At 38.3% G+C, this 21582-nt stretch overlaps 1 protein-coding gene across 1 annotated transcript in view; it reads right to left on the bottom strand.

Moving 5' to 3' along the window:
* LOC124556559 (DNA polymerase zeta catalytic subunit) overlaps window positions 1-21582 on the bottom strand; it is a 223577-nt gene that overhangs the window by 16334 nt on the left and 185661 nt on the right. The window contains exons 22-27 of the mRNA XM_047130515.1: window positions 21403-21574; window positions 20954-21097; window positions 19972-20220; window positions 15418-15531; window positions 6819-7009; window positions 107-334 (exon numbers count right to left, since the gene is read on the bottom strand). Coding sequence (XP_046986471.1) covers window positions 107-334; window positions 6819-7009; window positions 15418-15531; window positions 19972-20220; window positions 20954-21097; window positions 21403-21574 — 1098 coding nt within the window. The remainder of the gene's footprint in view (window positions 1-106; window positions 335-6818; window positions 7010-15417; window positions 15532-19971; window positions 20221-20953; window positions 21098-21402; window positions 21575-21582) is intronic.

Below are 21582 nucleotides of genomic sequence, written 5' to 3'. Positions count from 1 at the left end.
TTTGTACTACTGTAATAAGTTATAAATTTGAGTGCAGATACTTATTAACATACTCTAGTACTTACTACCGAACAGAGTCAAACAACTGGTATATTAAAAAACTCACCATGATTCAATATCAGTTTCAAGAAGAGAAAAACATCTGTCAAGAGGAGGTATAATAACACGAGTTATGTAATAAACCACGTTGATTTTCTCTCCAGGATCATTAAGCACTGAATAAGGAGACCTAACAAGCCGTATCAGTGGTAAGCCTGGAGGACCATTGACAATGACATAAGGCACTCTCTCACCAACCCTTGGTTCAGCACATTTATCTGTCTTTAACCAGGATCTGCAAACAGATGCAATTAATTAGCATAGAGAAAGCATGTTTCAACTAAATACTTATTTATTTATTCACCACAGGACCATTTTACAATGTTATAGGAATTGTTATCATAATACAATGAAAGTAGATAACTCAGAATCACACTAACAAAATCATTGCAATGGTTGGGTGGATTTAGTTTTGGGCACTAAACAGTGAGTTCAACAGCACGCATTTATTTTTGTAGTAGGACAAACATAAAAAAATGCTAAATGTACATAAAACTTATCATTCAAGTACATATATCTCAACAGGTGATAAATTAATATAGTAGCTACACTTGGATGATACTTAAGTCAGAGTCAAGTAGGTGATACTGAATGGAGCAAACTTAAGCAGTCATATTATAAATGCACAGCTGTGGAGCTATGGCCATAAAATGGTAGCTAATCCACTCCAAGTGTTTGAAAGTATGTGCATTTGTCTTAATTGCCCCAGCCAAGAGCTGTTATGCTAAAGAGCATAGGATACTAGATAAATTACCTCAAGCTGACTGTTTAAACTGAACAGACAAAGCAAGGAAACTTTACATTTATAGTCTAGACTTGTCAGAATAAATGACACTTTCATGTGGTGTTCACTGGGTAAAGTTTGATTTTATCGGCTGTGCAATGAGAACCACAAGTTACTAACTTATCAAGGTAGTAAATTGCACAACAGAAACAGCACTTTCATGAAATTGAATGAACTTTTATTCTAAGAAGTAGACCAGTAATTGTAAGCCAAGATACTGAAGAACACAAGAAGAGAATCAAAATTTAAAACATTCTTTTCCTCCCTAATTACAACAGCAGCTTCACTGGATGAAACCACAATGTAGGGCACACTCAACCTGTTTCATTTACTGGAGAAACTTCTGAGCACTAATTCTTAGTTAGCTGCTGGTTCTTGCTTCAAAATGGTACATTTCTAACCTATCATTGTTACAAAAAAATTTTATGGTTAGACCCCTGCTCTGTCCTTGATATAATTTTTTTCCACCTCTATATTACATACAAGATGAGCCAGCCACCCTTAAACCCATTAAAATCTCTGCCAATTCAAAATAAGAAGGAACTATTCTGCGACATTAAAATTACATACTTGTTCAGATAACTTACGGGAATGCAGCTGGTTGATGTCGACAATCACTGATATTTTGACACGTACACCCCCCTGTCATTTTCAAGGCAAAACTGCAGCTCATGCACACTAATGCCCCCCCCCCCCCCCCCCACACACACACACACGCTAATGTCACAACACAACCAAATATGACCAACATCTAAAGTTATTGATAGCAAAAAGTAATAACCAACGGGTGAGGTATCATTAACTCTGTCCCTTCATTTTTGACATGAAAGTGAGCAGGATTACATTCAGAATTTAAGCAAAAACCTCCATCTCTACTTATAAGGTTACTTGCTAATGCAATTTCAACTGCTTTGTTAATAACACTATCCCAACAGCTGGAAGTGCATGCCAGAATATTCCATAAGATGACCACTACTAGGACAATGTTCTGCAATAGCAGATTTCCTCAGCTGTGTGTGAACCTTAAGCTCAGTAAACAGGTATCCCTTGGTCCTAGTAGTATGACCAATTTATGATGAGCCATAACTGCAAGGAATACAACAGACACCCATCTGATGAGAACGAAGATTATCCTATACGGAACATGAAATGACCGTTAGCTTAGATGGTGGTTGAAAAACACATTTCCCATTCCATTTGAAATTAAATTAGATAGTAACCTTATAAATAGAAATGGAGGTTTTTGCTTAAATTTTGTGTGGAATTTTGCTTCCTACCTTGTCAAAAAACAGAGGGGACAGAGTTAATGCTACCTCGCTTTTGGTTATTAATTTTCACTTTTGATACCTTCTGACATCGGTCATCTTTGGTTGTGTGGTGGCTCTAGTGTTGAAAGAGAGAGAGAGAGAGAGAGAGAGAGAGAGAGAGAGAGAGAGATCTTTCCAGAATTGCACCGCAAATCAAGGTTTCAAATTCCCCTGCACAGCACTTAATCTCTGCAGTTTTGCTTTGAAACTGACAGGGTGTGAACCTATCAAAATTTCAGTAGTTGTTGACGACATTACCTGGCTACATTCCTGTAAGTTATTTGAACTCTATATATGCTGGGAGAAATTCAGGTCTCACAATTACATACTTGTTTGACACTCATCTCAGCATCACGTAAACTACGGGTACATTACTCATCAGGTCAAAGGATTCCCTATTGTCGGCATATAAATTACTGGATGTCAAAATGTGGTGCAATGACTGTGCTGTCCCTCAAGTGGGATATCTCCTGGAGAAGACAGAGATATGTAGAAAGACAATACCTGATAAGGTTATGAGTGAGGACTACTTCAATTCTGCAACAATGGTGGAAAAAACTGGCAGCAAGTTCTTTTTTTTGTCACTTCCTGGCACATTCTCTTTCTTTCAGTCATTACTCTTTCTGTTATCCACAACAAAAAAGAAAGTATAGGGATATTCAAGTAAGCAACAGTGTTTTCCCACCAGGGTGCTATTTTATTTTTCCTTGATATCCACATTTTGACACTCAGCAGGATGCTGCCTCATTTTCCATAGCATTCTGTATCCTATGGACTAATTTATCTGGTGAGTACATGTGTTGAATTGCTTGTAACACACTGTAGGAACCAAAGTGCACAAGAAATTTCTCGCCACTTGGAGAAATCACATATTCCAGTAATTCCACAGCCTGGCATAAAACAACAAGAAACCGCAGGGCAGGTGAATTCTAAGAATACACTGGGTGAACAATGACAGAGAGAGAAATTGTCTTTAGGACCACTGTAAACAACACTATACTTGTGGTACTCAGTGAAAATGCTATTATAAACATTCTGAAAAATACTAGGTGGAATGCTCAACTTGCCATATCCTGTTATGCATAAATTTAGTCTGTGGTTAATGTTCTTTCAAATAGGGCTCTCACTCTACCTCTGTTTAAGAACAGAAAGTATGTTAAACTATACTGTTCTAAGTGTTCCTTTGTTCAAATGGAAAATGGATTTGTTACTTGATGACTGCTGTGTAATGTCTGCTTCATGAACAGGGCTGTAAAAGCAAAGAGGACTGTGGCATTGATTTAATTCTATACACATGTTTGCACCTTAAGAAACTGCTAGCAGATAGTAAGAGGAGGCTAACTATCTCCAACACAGGGGCTATGTATGGGACTCATACTGTATCCCAATGTAGGAAGTCTAGTACCTTCATTATGAATCACAAAAAATCTTCAGCTATGAAGGGCTAATCAACCTGTACGCTTTTCAACCGTAATAAAGTTGAATCTCAGTGTAGGCTTGGTGCAATTTTAGTTTATTTAGTTTCTTAACCCTACCATCATATATGCAAACCTCACTGACTTCCATGGTACACATTAGTGTCCCTCATTTAAAGTTCTGCTAAATCAAAAGTATGAAATAAATTGTTAAATATACACAAACGGGTTGTTTTTATGGAGGGTTGTCTGGCAAGGGCAGTCCTACAGCCTCAGCCGATAAGAAGTGATTGTGAGGCTTTAAGCACAGAACAGATACTAGCTGTCAACAGATAATGAATATCGAACTTGACTACCCACTGTGGACCATTTTTATTGTAATGACACAGAAGGCCTCTTTTTGTCTGTGGGCACAGTTGGTCTAAAATACCATATACTACTCAATCTGGCCAAGATGCTTGTTGCGCACAACAGGCAATGCACACTGTGGTTCCTATACAGAAAGTGGACAAATTACATACTTCAACTGTTATTGAGGTAGTTGAAGGTGATGGAAAATTTTGTATGTTGGATATTCCACAACTTGTATGTATAGATATAAGACATTGTTTTGTACAATATGAGCTGCAATTAAAAGTATTTATTTGCCAAACCAGTATGTATCTGTTAGCCCATTACATACTGTGCTCTTCTGCATCAAATAATCAAGTATAAAATATTTTTGATGATTGAAAATGATGTGGATCTCTGCAGCACACAGATCATCATGTGTACATGTTATAGCTGTGAAACACAAAATGATTACAGCTCCTGGTCGTATTGAAAGCTACTGTCACATGAAGATGATGGGATCTGTGATCCAGATTATGAAAGGAGGGAAAATCATGTAAGTCCTATATTACAAGGTGGAGTTATCATGACAATACTGTTCAGTATGGCACTTACTGTGCATGCACTTCTGAAAGCCTCGTTTTATAGACGGCGTCAAACAGTTGGTTCTCGCATTACTCTCCCTGCTTTCAAAAATACTGTTACATTTGCTCCACTTGGACTGTTCCTGAATATTCTCTATCCCATTCACATGTTTCTGACAATGAAGTGAAATACACTGATGAGCTGAAACATTATGACCACTGCCCACCATGAAACTGAATGCCACCTTTAGGTCAGTGGAAATACACTGACATAACCTCTCCGACAAAGGGCAGACTGTTATGTCCCATCACCTTGGAATGAGGATTTAGGAAACAGCACAACTGGTCATTTGTTTGAGTGCTACTCCCGAGAGCTCTACACCTAAAGGTGTAGTGGCACATGACACAGTAAGGAAAGTACAAGGATATAAGCAGAGTAGAGAAGAATGGGGAATCATTGTAACGATGATACGGACCTAAATGTGGAAATACACTGACATAACCTCTCTGACAAAGGGCAGACTGTTATGTCCCATCACCTTGGAATGAGCATTTAGGAAACAGCACAACTGGTCAATTGTTTGAGTGCTCACCTGGCACTAGGAGTGGATGGGTGGCAAGCCCATCATCTCTGCTACCTTTTACCGCCAAGAAAGATCCCCAGTAATCATCTGATACCCGAATGAGCGGACGTGGGGCAGTCATGTTGATAAATCTATCACAGAAGCATTTATATCAAACACCACATTGGTCTCTAACTTACTGGGTCTAATTTTGTTAACCACTACTCTTTTTGGGAAGGATGGAGAGGCTGTAGGTGGAGACAAATTATTTATCAATTTTGTGTATTGGATTGACCCGATGAGTCTACTAGCAATTACTGAAACATGTACAGCTTGGGAATAACAGATTAGAGAAACAGACATGCAGTGAGGACCAGCTGTACTCACTGAGGTTATTTTCATTAAATACTTCACCTGAGGGAATGGTACAGATATATTAATCATTGCTCTCTTTCACATCCTGCCCCCCCCCCCCCCCCCCATTTTTCCTCCACCCAAAAATACTTTTCAATAACACTTACAATGTAATATATGAAAATTGCAAGCCAATCAATATTTCCTCCATCTATGATATCAATGAATATTAATCTTCTGTGTTTCATTTTTCTGTACTAAGCTGCAGCCTATTTTCAGAATGAGAATATCTGAATGACAGATAATGCATGTGGAGCATCTTACAAAAAACGGAAGATAAGTTACAAAAATTCTACGTCATGAGCGTTAAAATGAGATATTGATTGGAAACATTTTGTCTCCTTTAAAAACAAGGAAGGAAGAAGGAAATTTAATGTTTAATGTCCCACCAACAATGATCTTAGTCTGGACAAGGATATGGGGACAAATATGGCTTTGTATCCTTCTCAAAGGAACCACCCTTGCATTTGCCTTAACTGATTTCAGGAAATCGCACAAAATTTTAATTTGGATAACTAGATGATGATCTGAGCCCCATTCATGTTTAATGTGTGTCCACTACCTTAATCAGTGCGTTATCTCACTCAGTATTTCATCTTTCTCCCATATCACTATTTTCAAAATGGTTCAAATGGCTCTGAGCACTATGGGACTCAACTGCTGAGGTCATTAGTCCCCTAGAACTTAGAACTAGTTAAACCTAACTAACCTAAGGACATCACAAACATCCATGCCCGAGGCAGGATTCGAACCTGCGACCGTAGCGGTCTTGCGGTTCCAGACTGCAGTGCCTTTAACCGCACGGCCACTTCGGCCGGCTCACTATTTTCAAATATCATTAGAATCATACATAAAATTTTTACAGCTTTGAGTTTGCTCATAAAATCCTGGAACAACAGTATTGTCTACAACAAAGATAAGAAATGAAATGACATGTCAACAGACAATATAAATATTCTCAATCTGATTAAACTAGCTGCATTATCTTTTCCAAGTATTACACTCATATTACATCGTTAATATCAGCCACACTCGTAACAACATAAAGCATTTGGATTGGTACACAATACAGTTATATACATTGTAGCTAAATAATGACACTATAGCTTGATTCAAGTACAAATGTTGCAAGAATAACAAAATTGCACAATAATCAAGAGTAGATTTGCCTATTAAATCAAATCATTTGGCAAGTTGGTATTAATATTTGATTCACAATAGTTAACTGTTCTTTTGCCATGTACAAGCGCATCTATACTATTGCAACAACTGTGAAGCTCCCAAAATACAAGTTCAAATAGAAAAAAAATATTTAAACTAACCTTACAAGCTCCAAAGCTGGAACACATGCACCTGGCCGATAACCACTTATGCCCCTGTACTCACGTGCAAATATCATGTCTTGGAGATTAAAACGGCCTTGCAAGAGCTTAGTGAACTGTCGCTCTACGTATCGCTTCACCATATTTGTGTCATGACTCTCAAACAGAATACAGAGTGACTGCTTCAGTACCTGGAAATATAGTCTGCAGTTACAATATATGACAGACAAAGATAAATCTACGTAACTGCCGTATGACACAGATCACATAAGTTAAAAGTACTGATCAGTTACATTACAGTACCTTAACATGTCCATATTTTAAAGATGAACATTAAATTATTTCTCTAATAGTACTAACATTAATGACGGTGGCTATCAGTTGGAACATACAACAAAATGACCCAATTCCAACATAAGAGTGCATTACAATTTTGTGAACATGAAAGATTTCCTGCACATACATGGGGTAGCAGTTTCCTTCCTGTCTTCTGCATTGTTTCATTAAGAAAATTGAATACAGTGAAACAAAAACAGGATTTGCTAACAACAGGGCTTCTCAAAGTGTGGGCATGATGTGGTTGAAGATAGCGTGAACCTATTTGTTGGTCACAGAAAGAGATGGAAAAAAATTTTATTTATTTAAGTTTTCCCAGAGGATAGACTATTCCATCTTTTGTGCATGCATCTTTGATAGAATTATTTCTTCTCCCAATATTTCAGATGATAACCTTACAGCCAGCTTCAGGATGAGTTGCTAGCAAACAACTTGAACACAATACTGTAAATGTGTGTTTTCATTTGTTTCAAACAATCAGGGACCGCTGGAGACAGCTCAGTCAGATGGTAGCCTCCGTTTGTGACACACCAGGAGAATAGTTAACTTCTTCTGTGTACTTTCATAGTTCAGTTCTTAAATTAGTAGTAGTAGGATGGTTAGGGAGGTTGCACACTGTGTGCAGATGCAGGACGAGCTGACCACTATTCGTGAACAGCTGAAGATGGTGTCGGCATAGTCAGCCATCTTCAGGCTACTGTCTCAGGGTGTGGCAGTAGCAGAGAATCTGGCACATCACAAGCGACAACTCAGGTGTCACTTGTTTTCACCAAGGGTTCTGCTGCCAAGACAGCTTACAGTATACCCAACACGGGTTACCCATGGTCACGACAGAGGAGTGGCAGATTGTAAGGTGTTTGTCTCACTCGAGGTGAAGAGTCAATGAGGAAGCTGGCTGTCAGGACTCACCCATTCACCCTGTGAGTGGGCAAGTAGCTACGCCTTCAGGAAAGTCTGAGCAGGCACATATGGAGAGGGTTTTGGTAGTTACTGAGAGCTCAAATGTCTGCCAGTTGATAGGCAGAGAGCAAAATAAGATCAAATGTGAAGTAAAGACACTTCTACTATAGAAACATTAATAGTAAACCACGGAAGCATTCATAACAAATTTCCTGAATTTACCACTCTCCAGGAAATTTGTCACACTCAAATTATTCTTGGAACTGCGAGCTGGATGAAATTCCAAGTAGAAAGCTCTGAAATATTTAATGAGGCGCAGAAAATATATCAAAGAGATAGATTAGATGCGATAGGAGGGGGAGTGTTACAATGAGAGAGAGAGAGAGAGAGAGAGAGAGAGAGAGAGAGAGAGAGGGGGGGGGGATGAGAGAGACAGGGGGGGATGAGAGAGACAGGGGGGGATCAATAAAAAATTGAATTCTGAGCCACCATTCTACTGATGCCAGAAATCCAACTTTGGATTTCACCAATAATCAATGATGCATTAAGTGACTGCAGTCAATTCCAGGAGTTTCATTCCATTATACTACAATCCATGTGCCAACTAGTAAGTCAAAACACGTCTTCATATCACAATATTTATTATTTAAATCACACATTAGAGATAAACAGCAGTAATAACATGAGCATTCAGTCACACAAATGTAACAAATTATCTAAATAAGAGGAGAAAATTATAAAGAGTGAAAAGAACTGAATTTTTAGAATGAGATTTTCACTTTGCAGTGGAGTGTACCCTGATATGAAACTTCCTGGCAGATTAAAACTGTGTGCCAGACCGAAACTCGAACTTGGGAACTTTGCATTTTGTGGGCAAGTGCTCTACCATCTGAGTTACCCAAGCATGACTAACGCCCTGTCCTCACAGTTTGGAAGGTAGGAGACGAGGTACTGGTAGAATTAAAGCTGTGAGGATGGGGCGCGAGTTGTGCTTGGGTAGCTCAGATGGTAGAGCACTTGCCCGTGAAAGACAAAGTTCCCTAGTTCGAGTCTTAGTCTGTCACACAATTTTAATCGGCCAGGAAGGTTCAATTGAATTTTTGGTAACACGCTATACCACCAATGGAAGTATGCCCATTATATACGAATTACCTTCACTAATGTCTGTGTAGTCACTTGAATGTTGTCAGAATTTAATGAAATAATAAGTTGTTCTCCATTATTTTCCACTATACATTAATTTTATCAGGCTCTCATTATTATTCATTCATTAGTGTATCTTACAACATTATGCCAGTCTGATGACTAAGTTTTGTTTACAGCATCCTCCGTCAGTCTTTTCATGTACGTTTCTTTGTATGTTGCCACATATCCCTTAACTTGAGCCCACAGAATTGAAACGGCAGTGATATTGTCACAGAAGAAGCTGAGTAGCAGTGTGGTGTAGTGGTTATGATACTAAACTGTTGCACGGAGGGTTGTGAGTTCAAAAGTCACCTGGACTGTACAATTTTAATTTCTATATTTGGTTTGAGTACATTCTAGAAGTATCCACAAATGTCAAGAATAATTGTACTGGAATGTTCTGTCGCTGTATATATACCATATGTGTTCTGTCTGGAGGCAGTTAGATCAGCGCTCTTGTATGAGCAAGTGCTGAATAAACCTTTGTTATGTGAAGTTAGTGTTCATCATTCATCTAATTACACCTTTTTCTATGTGACATTATTCTGGTGGAGGCGCTGGGTATCGGAACTTGTTATAGCGCACATTATCGATGACACAGTGGCTACCATCAGGCCATGACTGAGCCGCCGTTTACGGACAAGAAACCCAAGTGCGAGCCATATTCAACAGATCACAATCTATTGGAGACAGAAGAAGAACAAGAGGATGTTACAATGATAGCAACTGTGTGCCACCATATGAGACATCCTTGCGGGTTCTCGGGCGACGATGGCCAAGATCCAAACAAGTGGCTGAAGGTATATGAGCGTATAGCCAAATTTAACAAATGGGATGACACCGTGTATTTGGCTAACATATTTTTCTACTTGGAGGGCACTGCCAAGCAGTGGTATGAGAACAACGAGGAGAAGTTCACAAGCTGGGAAGTATTCCAGGTGGAAATGTGCAAGTATTTTGGCGACACACAACGGCAGAAGTACAAGGCTGAAGATAAATTAAAGTGCAGGGCACAGCGTCCAGGAGAAACTACAGCATCCTAAAAGTCAAGACGTCTTGGAGCTGTGTAAAATAGTGGATCCTAGAATGAAGGAGGAAGATAAGGTTGCACATCTCATGAAGGGTGTTGCTGAGAACATGTATCAAGCCCTACTCCTGAAGGAGGTTTCAACAGCAGACGACTTCAGAAAATGGTGTCAGTATACCGAGACAATGCATCAAAAAAGAATTACATGCAAGAAGTTTCAACAGCTTCCAAATGTCGTATCGGTGTCTCTGATGGAGGAAGGAACTGATTTCACAAGTGTTGTTCATCAGATAGTAAGCGAGGAAGTTCAGGAGGCACTTGGATTGCACGGTGAGCAAAACATCGAGATGCTTCAAGAGGTTATAAGGGAGAAAGTGGAACAGACATTGAACCCAATCTCTTGTCCTTCATTTCCCTTTAAAACGGTGAAAAAGTTGAGACCCAGGCAAAGTTACATTCCTACAATGCCACATGAGGAACCTGTCTGGGCACCGAGGAAGACTGACGTATGGAGGACGCAGGATAACCAACTAGTATGTATCCACTGCAGACGACCGGGACACGTGGTGCGCTATTGTCAAGAAAGGCAGCGGATATTTGATGACCCCTGCACCAGAAGACAGCAGACCAATCTTAGCTGATACCAACTCCGGGACGACAAAGATGGACAAGCTAGCCCCTGGAGAGGCCGCTCCCCAACATGCCGATCAAGGTCTCCACTGCCATTTAGATGCTCCAGCCGATCATCTAGCCGCCCCAACCTGGAAACTAAAGGGTGCGACCATCCTTGGAGGTGAGGCCGCCAAAGAGAAAAATCCTCCGCCGTCGATCACTACAAAAATGAAAGGAAACTATGTCGATATCCTTATGGATGGTCGACCAGCCCAAGCTCTTGTGGCCTCTGGAGCATCATATTCAGCCATTTCAGAGAAGTACCATCGCCAGTTGCCGAAAACAGTATGCATCGACAACAAAACATCTCTGCTGAAGGTGGCTAATGGGAAATATGTAAAACCTACAGGAAGATGAGTCATTTGTGTGGGTATAAGTCGCCAGGTGGGCACTACGTCTTCAAGAGTATGACATTACCATAGTGTACAAAAGTGGAAGAAAACACCAAGATGCCGACTGTCTCTCAAGAAACCCTGTACAAGACCATCAAGACTTTGATGAAGATAGTGACTGTCTCGCTGCACTCCAGGGTCTCTCTGCTGAGCAAGAGAAGGATGCCAAGATATCTCAAATTATGCTTGCCTTCAATCGGTCAGAGGATGTGAAAGGGCAAATTAAGGTAGTTAATGGATTACTTTGCAAGAAAAACTTTGATCTGTTTTGAAAGAGATGGCTACCAGTGATTCCTAAACACATGCGCTTAGCTGTTCTACAGAAATTCCATGACACACCTGAGGCCAGACATTTAGGATTTATTAAGACATATGATAGGATCCGCAAGAGATTTTTCTGACCACGTTTATATAGGAGTGTCCGTTACTATGTGTCGTACTGTCAAGAGTGCCAGAGGAGAAAGGCAGCTCCTCAGAAACCACCTGGCTGACTCATAACAATTCCACCAGCCAAAACGCCTTTCCAGCGTGTTGGGATTGACCTCCTCAGACAATTTCCAATGTTTGCTATTGGCAATAGATGGATTATTGTTTGCACTGATTATCTGGCATGCTATGCCATTACAAAAGCTGTGAAAACAGCTGAAGCATTCGAGGTAGCCAAATGCATCGTGGAAGACATTGTATTAAGACACGGATCGACGGAAAGTTTTTCAATTGAATCTTGTGACAGAGATAAACCGTCAGTGCAACATTATTCATCACATGACGACTGCCTACCATCTGAAAACTAATGGGCTTACTGAATGCCTTAATAAGACCTTGGCCGACATGCTATCAATGTTCGTCAATGTTGAGCAGAGCAACTGGGATGAGGTGCTACCTTTTGTGATGTTTGCCTACAACACTGCCAAACACGACACCATAGGATTTATGCCATTTTTCCTGGTGCATGGGCGTGAAGCGACTACGACAATGTACACTGTGTTTCTGTTACATCCTGATGACATGGACAACGACTACATCAGCAAGGTGTTAAGCAAAGCTGAGGAAGTTTGGCAGTTAGCTCGACTCTGCATGCTGCAGGCTCAAGAAAACAATCGCCGAAGGTATGACGCAAGCCACCACCCTGTTGCCTACCAGCCTGGTGACCTCGTCTGGATCTTTACTCCTGTTTGGAAGGCTGGTCTCTCTGAGGAGCTCCTCAGGCGCTACTTTGGACCTTATAAGGTTGTACAACAGTTGCCAGATGTTACTTATGAAGTTGAAGATTTCAACCCCGACACAAGACGATGAAAGATCAGAGATACGGTCCACGTCCTTCAAATGAAGGGAATAAGGATCCTGCAACCAAGGGGAAATTCGAAGCTCCAGCGACAGGCAACAAGTGGAAAGATGACGAAGAGCAAAGCAGCAAAAGAAGTTCTAAGGAGATCACCATCAGGGCGAGAATCAGTCATCAGGAGTCGAAGTATGCAGGACCGATGACTCATTCCCGGACTAGGAGGACATAACACAGACACGCTGTTCTCTTAAGGAGAGAGCAATGTCACAGAAGAAGCTGAGTAGCACTGTGGTGTAGTGGTTATGATACTAAACTGTTGCATGGAGGGTCGTGAGTTCAAAACTCACCTGGACTATACAATTTTAATTTCCATATTCGGTTCGAGTACATTCTAGAAGTATCCACAAATGTCAAGAATCGTTGTACAGGAATGTTCTGTAGCTGTATATATACTGTATGTACTCTGGCCGGAGGCAGTTTGATCCGCACTCTTGTATGTGCCGGTGCTGAATAAGCTGTCGTTAAGTGAAGTTAGTGTTCGTCTTTCATCTAACTACACCTTCTTCTACATGACAATATGACGACAGACTGATGACCTTATGGTTTTTTTTTTTTTTTTTTGCCAGTTCATCTACACAGGTAAAGGTGGTTTATACTGTGCCACAGGATGTAGTAATTCACTCTTTCTGCAGTCACCTGGTGTGGGAGTGGTTTCTTGTTGTAGCCAGTCGATAAGATCTGTTTCCTACTAAAGGATAGACAAATGATACAAGGCGTTGTCCGTAATTATTACTGAAGATTTTCTCATGTTTTTGACAGCTTTTTGATATCAGCAGCTACAGAATGATTCACGAGATTCCAATTCTGTATGCCTTCAGCTGAGACAAATCCTCATAGCATTTTAATACATTGATTAACAGCTATAACCCAGTATGTGCGTGTGGAAACAAAATAGCTTATTATATTGATAAAAGTATTATACCAAAATGAGAGCTATTAATTTTAGGGCCACACCAAGAGTAGAACATTGTTTTCTTAGATAAAAATGAGGGAGATATGGCTGCTTTTCACCCTTAGAAACAATTTCAGTATGGCGACTGCATTTCAGGCACAGTAACATAAGCTCTAAAGTCCTCTGAAGATAAAGGGACCACATTTTTCACTACACGCTCTCAGAATTAACTGCTGTGTGTTTCTTAATTTCAAATCATCATAATAACTATGATCACTAAAGGCAAGCTACAATGTGAGACAAAAAATTGCAAAAGAATCAAAGCTTTTGCCAAGTAATTTATTTATGATTGTGTGATAAATACTGTGAATCTGACACTTTTCTTTTCAGTATTTTTGGGTGGAAACTAAAAAGTTTATCAAAAGTCTAACTTCAGTAGCAGATATACCATCTCCTTATTAGCATAAAAGTATTTTCATAGTGTCAAACTTAGCAGGCCACGTCACCTGGCAACGTTCTGCTGCTCATGCTCACAGATAAAGCAACAAAGCTAGCACATGAAGCCTGACAAACATCTGTGATTGGCTGGCAGCTAGTTCCTACGACTCAACTAACTGAAATGTCAATCACAAATTAATTTTAACTGGATAAAATTTTGCGTCTGTAGGAGATATGGAGTGGGTTACTTAAAAATGCAGAAATGCTTTAATCAACACACAATTCAGAGAATGTTAGGTAACTCTGCAGTGATACATAATGGATGATAATGCTGAGGTGAGAACCCTACACGTAACAATGTTACTAAAAATACAGGATATCAAAAACAATGTGGTTGAATATAACAGTAAATGGAGCATTCTCAGTGAATGGTTGTGGACAATTTGACAAAGAAATTGTACATATGTTCTCAAATTAATAATGCAGGATGATGTTTCTGTGATTTGTATGTGCATTTGTTACAGACTGGCATTAGAAACTATTAACACAATATTAAAAGAAATAACATGAAGACAGATTCTATAGTCATATGTAGCAGCTGAGCCACATACGATTTTCATATTGATTGAAGGTTCTACAAGTTCTGCACTATTGGCTACAGTGTCTCATGTGATAACTCATGAATTATTTGAGTATAATAGTACGGTATTCTATACACTGGCCATCTTTGAAACAAACACGCATTTGATTTATCTGCTATGGCACAGAGAATATTATGAACGGCTGAAGCAAAAGAACTGTTTTGTCAGATATGTTATATTTTAATCTGGATTTGGAGAATATTAACATGGAAGTATGATACTCTGGAGTTCATAAACAATATCCTACATCTTCTCTATATATACTGTTATAAAGGGACACACCATTAATTATTGTTTAAAAATGTGTTTTCTCTTAATGCATACTCAGTTAACAAGCTATGATGTATTACTGAGATGTTGTATTACCACACATTCTTTCTGTGAAATATTAAATGAACAATGACTCTGAAAAATAAAATTTCTTTTTACTTTATTCACACAGTAGGTTCAATGAAGCACATACACCATACATCAATCATTTGAAGATATTGGCCATATCACCAGAAGCATACACATGCACTAAATGGGGCAACATTTACTTCATTAGCAGTGTCTTCTTGACACAACAGTAGAATTTTATGCACGAGTATAGTGTCACCAATAATGCATTTTATGGCACCTCATCTCAAACTAATAGCCATCTGCTTTGCCCCCACAGAAGTGCGGATCAACTACACATCTGAATAGATTTGAACAGAGTAATAAAAACACTACGAGTTGACAACTATGTTAAGATCATGCCTTGAATATCAGCTAAAAACATTGCCTTACCTTTGCAACAATTGGACAGCCATCCCTACGCACTGTCTCAATGCCCTTTGCATCGTAAACAGGTACTTCTTGGTCAGGAGATTCGTACATATATCCAACATATCGTTTCTTTGTCTATAAAATATTAAATTCTTGTTAGTAATATGGGATGAAGACAAAAGTCATAAAAATTTCTAGCAATGTTAAAAGTAAATATCAAGCAAGTGTGGACCAACTACCACTAATGATATGAAGATGTAATAAATTCAGCACATTTCAGCTCAATAAAATAAAATACTTCTAACAGGTGAGATATAACAAAAATTGGAAGAAAATTCCTAACATTTAACAATCACCAATTTCACAAAAAATGGTGAATTATATCTGCATACTGTACTTGCATTTTACAGTTACAACTAAAACACACACAATATATAATGGAATGCTTGAAGTAACAGTTTTCACCCAGTTTTCATAAGAAAAAGGGTAGCGGTTACCTGAAATTGTGATACAACTCAAATATGAATACAAATCTAGAAAAAATGAAAACAGTCACAGGAACCTGATTTACGACTTTAGTTTCTCAGTTTAAACATGTTTCATATTAAATGATTCTTCAGTCATTATGTTGTAGAACAATTTACACGTATGAATGAAAACACAAACTCTAGTCAACTGTTTTTAATCTTAAAAAAGCATCATCAGACAATAAGACAATATGATGGTATGCTGGCAAATAACTAGAGGTGATATTACATCAAAAAGGAGTAACGCAAAAACTCACACAGTTAAAAATTATCTTTAGTTGTGCAACTGTGAGGTAGCAGAGAACATTAAAACTAAACCACAAATAAGTGAATGAATGAGAGAGGGAAAGGATGAAGATGGATGAAGGTAGGATGTACATGAGAGAAAAAATAGATTATAAGTTAAAATTTTACTACCACTAAATCAAAGACTTGTAAATAAGGAATTAGCTGCTTCACCCTTTAGTGGTTGTACAGGGCATTCACAACACCCCAGTCATTCTTAGCAATGGTTTATTATGTAATGGATATGTGTGTACCTTCATGATCTTTGGTACCTTTCTAGAAAGTTATGTGTTAGCCTTGAGTAAAAAAGAATCTGCAATGGAAGCCTGATTTCCAAGAAGATATGCAACAATAAGCCCTGATATGATGTCAACACTCTGTGCTACTCTTAATGTTATTGTCCGTTGGGAAAGCTTACAACTGTACCTTGTAGCAGTTGCTTGTCTGTTGTCACACTGTGTGGTGAATTCAGCAATGGATCCTTATGAAGAAGAACAAGAAAGATTTTGGAAGCTTCTGCAAGAAGCATTAGATGAATCTGCTGAAGGAGAGGGAGAGGAAGGAGAGGAAACAGACAGTTGTGATGTTCTCTCTCATCATAGCCACACGAAAATGGAGGATGAAAACAACTGCACGTAAGTGCAGCAGATAATCAAAGTACACAAGGTTTCTTTGTTGGAAAGGATAAGATTACCAATGTCGATGAAAAACTGTCCCAGTCACAACATTAGAACTCGATGTGTAGATCTTGTAATTCACCTCCCTGGTGTGAAAACTGTCACAAAAACTACAAAACCTGCTGTGGAATGTTTCTCACTATTTATGAATGATGTAATCATTAGAATGATTACATTGAGAACCAACATTTACGTACACCACATTGCACGAAATTTCACAAGAGACCGTGATGCCAAATCAATTGATGAGGAGGAAATCAAGTTTCTTCTTGAGCCATTGATATTGACAGAGTATTACCTAGCAGGACAAAAAAATCTGGAAGCCTTATGAGATATGAATGGTTTTGGAATTGCAATATTTCATGCAACAGTGAGTTTGCAGCAGGAACACCCCGCACGACTAGTAATGTTATGAAAATACATGTGACTGCATAAGCGTTATTAGAAGTTAAGAAAAAAAAGAGAGAATTTTATACAAACAAACTTGAAGAGTAACACATAACTGTGGATCATGAAAGATTTCAGAATGACCTGATAAATTGAAATACAATAAATACAATACAAAACTCAAGAACAGATTGGGACAGACAGTGCGACAAATCTGCAGAAAAAGGTGAGGGGATTATGTTAAATTTAGAACAGGGAAAGCTTTATGCTGAGTTGAAACATTACAAACTCAAGTGAGAATTGTGTGCAAGATATTTATCGCTCTCAAGGGTTTCCAATAGACTCGGTGTGTTAGTTATGACTAACATTTCACACATGCTTTAAAAAAATGAAAAGGAGAACGACACACACACACACACACACACACACACACACACACACACACACACACACACACACACACCCACAGATAGATAGATAGAGAGAGAGAGAGAGAGAGAGAGAGAGAGACCAGTACTGTCCAGCAGCTGTCCTTTGTTTCTTATGCTGAAAATATACTGCAATGCAGAGTTTCCCCACACAAAAAGATATTTCATATTTTTTAGACTTCAGTGTTTGGTGTTCTGGCTTCTCATCCCAAGTATTGGATAATGCACCACTTGATACAAACATCAGAGGAAACAACAAATCAAGTAAAGAGGAGGAGCATATACTTTTGTTTTTGTTGCTTTAATACAGTATTGTATAGATGATGGTGGGTGAAATAAACTGTATTCTGCCCACTCTGTTTAAAAATAGTCTGTAAACTCTGGAACAGTTGTGACACAACAGGCCATGGAATGGACTGCTACATACTTGTTTGCTGTTAGATGCGGATAACAAGGAGGTTTACAGTGTCTGTTGCAGTTTTTTTGAAGGTTTTGAAACAGAGAGAGAGGGGAGAGAGAGAGAGAGAGAGAGAGAGAGAGAGAGAGAGAGTAGTTTTTTTTTTTGTGTGTGTGTGTGTGTGTGTGTGTGTGTGTGTGTGTGTGTGTGTGTGGTTTACCATTCTCTGTGGTGAACTGCCTGTTTCTGTGTTGAGAGTTCTGGTGATCAATAAAACGTGTGGAGTTGTCTTGAGGTGCCCATCAAATGGTTTTCCAATCTTTCAGTACCATAGTAAAGAGTGTTTACTTAATGACTTCAATGAACTTCATTAGAGTAGTCATTTTCAGAAGAGACTTTACTTCTGCATATACAAACAAAGAAAACAAGAATGAAGTAAAATATCTTCTTTAGTCAGTAGAAGAAGATTAATGGCAAGACAAGGATAAAAGTTCTATACCAGCCTCTGTTCAAGATACAAGCATATTACAATGAATGCAACAGTCAACTGCATGCCTAACATCTACACAGAAGAAATGTAGAGTTAGTCATTGACAAGATCAACACGTAATGCTTACTACTTTAGATTACACTGGTTTTCTGAGAAAACCAAGCCTGTATTCATGTGTGTTTTCATTCATTTGACAAGAAGGACAATACAGCATTCTATCTAGTTTCCACTTATTATTTTTACTATTTTAGCATTTGCAAACAGAACCCTCCCCCCAAGAAAACACTGGCCACAAAATCTGCGACAGATGAGACAGGCAGAAATCATTTTCCTTGCATTTCTGATGACACAGTAGTCTAATATATCTATTTGAATGAAATAAACACAACATAACCACTTTAAAGGCCTTGTAAATGGAGAAACTCCACAGATCAGTTTGAAAGTTGAAATATATAACACGCAAAACACAAAAAATCATTACGCTAATAACAATTACTGTGTTAGACTGAGAAAATTTCTTGATTTTCTAATATTGGATAAGATTCGAGTGGTTACAGGACTGGGTATGGTCCTTTAGTCACCATATCAAAGCCATGAAGTGACATAGCAATAGTAGTTATGTCATTGGACTTCAAGATCTCTGGATCCTTACTTAACATGATTTGCTTTGTCGGGCCCGAATAATTATTGAGTTTTATGAGGGGAAAAATGAATTCCAGTGATGAAATGCCACTAAAATTACAAAAACAGTGTTACCTTCAGAAAAAGAAGAGTAAGTCTACCTCAGAAGAGTTGCTTGTATCATTTCAAGAAGAGCTGTCTTTCTGGAAATTTAATCTGTGTTACTAGAATTTATTTTATTGCTTCTTGATTAAAAATAGGTCATTAGTTTAGTCCTGATCATACCTATAAGTTTTATTTTGTGGGTTACATCCAAGCAACTGCAGCTACAAAGGGTCTGCCAATGAAAATATTTTTCCTATGGGTAGAGAGGCAGTACTGATGTGTTGTTCTGGTTGCTGTCGCTACTACATACTGTTCTGTATTAGTTGACCAACCTGTGGGCAAGTGTCACTTAGGTCACTCTGCTTGTTTTTGTAAATGCAACTTCACATGTTTGCTGATTTTACCATTGTGGATATCATAGAATAAACACACTCATATCAAGTTCAGATATCAAATTGCATTACCTTTTAAAGAACTAAAGATGGAAATATGGGAAGAAAACAATGAACCAAAACAGTTGAGAACCCATGTAAAAATAGGGTTGAGGTTTCACTCTCACCCTATCCACTAGACCTGGCCCTTTGTTGCATTTCCCTGTTCCCTTGAATCAAAAGGGAAAGGAGAATAACCATGTTTTATGTTATATTAAAACACATACCTGTAAAATACATGGTTGATATACTTTCTCCAATTTTAATTTCACTGGCTTAGGATTGTCCATTGTAACAGCTTTTGCTATTTCTGATCCAATTTTAAAAGCCTCCTGTCTAGTTCTTCCTGGTACCAGCACGAACAATGAGTCTGTATCTCCATAAACAACCTTCACATTCCATTCTTCTCTGGCTTCAACCAGTTTTATAGCTCTTTCTAAGGTCTCTCTTCCCTTGCTCACCACACTGTCACCAACCTGTTGAAAACAGGATGGAAAGTGGTATGAGAGCAAATGTGACTACATCGATGAATAGACAACAATGAAGACTACATTCATTATTTTTGCAAAGTCAAACTGCTGATACAAAAGCTGATATATCCTATACTAGAAATTAAAATATTATAATAATTCATAGATTACTAATATTGTTCTCACAAATGAGATAAATGAAGAAACAACATAAAAAACAAAGATTTTCCATACCCTGTAGCAAAATGCTGACTACTACTCTCTAGAAAATATTTTGCATTATGATTCCATTTAGAATTACCATAAAAACAAAAAAAAGTCATTTGTGCCACAAGGGGCCAATTTTTATGGATGAGAATGAAAAAATCCCAAATAATCCCTTTAACATGTGAGAAATATACAATTATTGCTGTCCTGAAATTATATTTCACATAAGAAGAATGCCTAACCATTTGATGGTCTGAGTTCTGCTTATAACTGCAGGGTCCTCAAACTTGTTGTAAAGGTAAATGAACAGAGCAGAGAAAAAGAGGAGCAAACCAATTCCATGAGAAGCATTCTGATTATAGCTAAATTTTAGAGTGCTCAACATTGTGGATATAAGTTCTAAAGCAGAGCTTCTAATCCAAAATGTAAGGTACACAGATTTTTTTACAAATTGAAAATAGATGTATGCAACACAAACTTAACAAAACTGTTAAGTCTTTATTTTTGCAAAATTATAATTATTTAACATTACCTCTATGCATGGCATCCTGCCAGAGAAGTTGGCTGAAGTATAACCATAAGTGACATTTGCTATCAGTTTAAGTCCAAGTTGTCTTGAATGTAGCACTCTTTGCAGTACTCTGTTGGTTGCATTATCCTTCATAGACTTTTTCACCTAAGTTTGGATTAGAAAAATTATGTAAAAAAATTGTTGTGACAAAATATTACACATAACACAAATTTTTAAGGAGCATAAGGCTATAACTGTTGAATGAGTCCCATTTCTTTTAAGTGTAATACTTATCATTTCAAATCATTGTTTGATAGAGTACTGAAAAAGTGACAACAAACCTGTAAAAAAAGTTCAAATTTGTATTCATGGTATCCTGATACATTCATAAAATATTATGCCAGTTAATGAAGGATCTAAGGCAACAATTACATGCATAGTCTGTCACTGCACTGTACTAATTCACCTACCATTAATCTTGTTTCCAGTATTTCCTCCAGCATACGAGGTAGAATGCCTTTGCGGATATTCTCCTTAACAAATGCAATACCAGAGGGAGACACGTTTATATCCTTCTCTAAACTTTTTAAGAGATGTGGATTAACTCTTAATTTTGTGCACCCAAATCTGAATGGTCCAGTTCTGAATGA

This window comes from Schistocerca americana, chromosome X (assembly GCF_021461395.2).
Source record: "Schistocerca americana isolate TAMUIC-IGC-003095 chromosome X, iqSchAmer2.1, whole genome shotgun sequence".
Lineage (NCBI taxonomy): Eukaryota > Metazoa > Arthropoda > Insecta > Orthoptera > Acrididae > Schistocerca > Schistocerca americana.
This window is presented reverse-complemented; position numbering and strand designations above follow the sequence as displayed.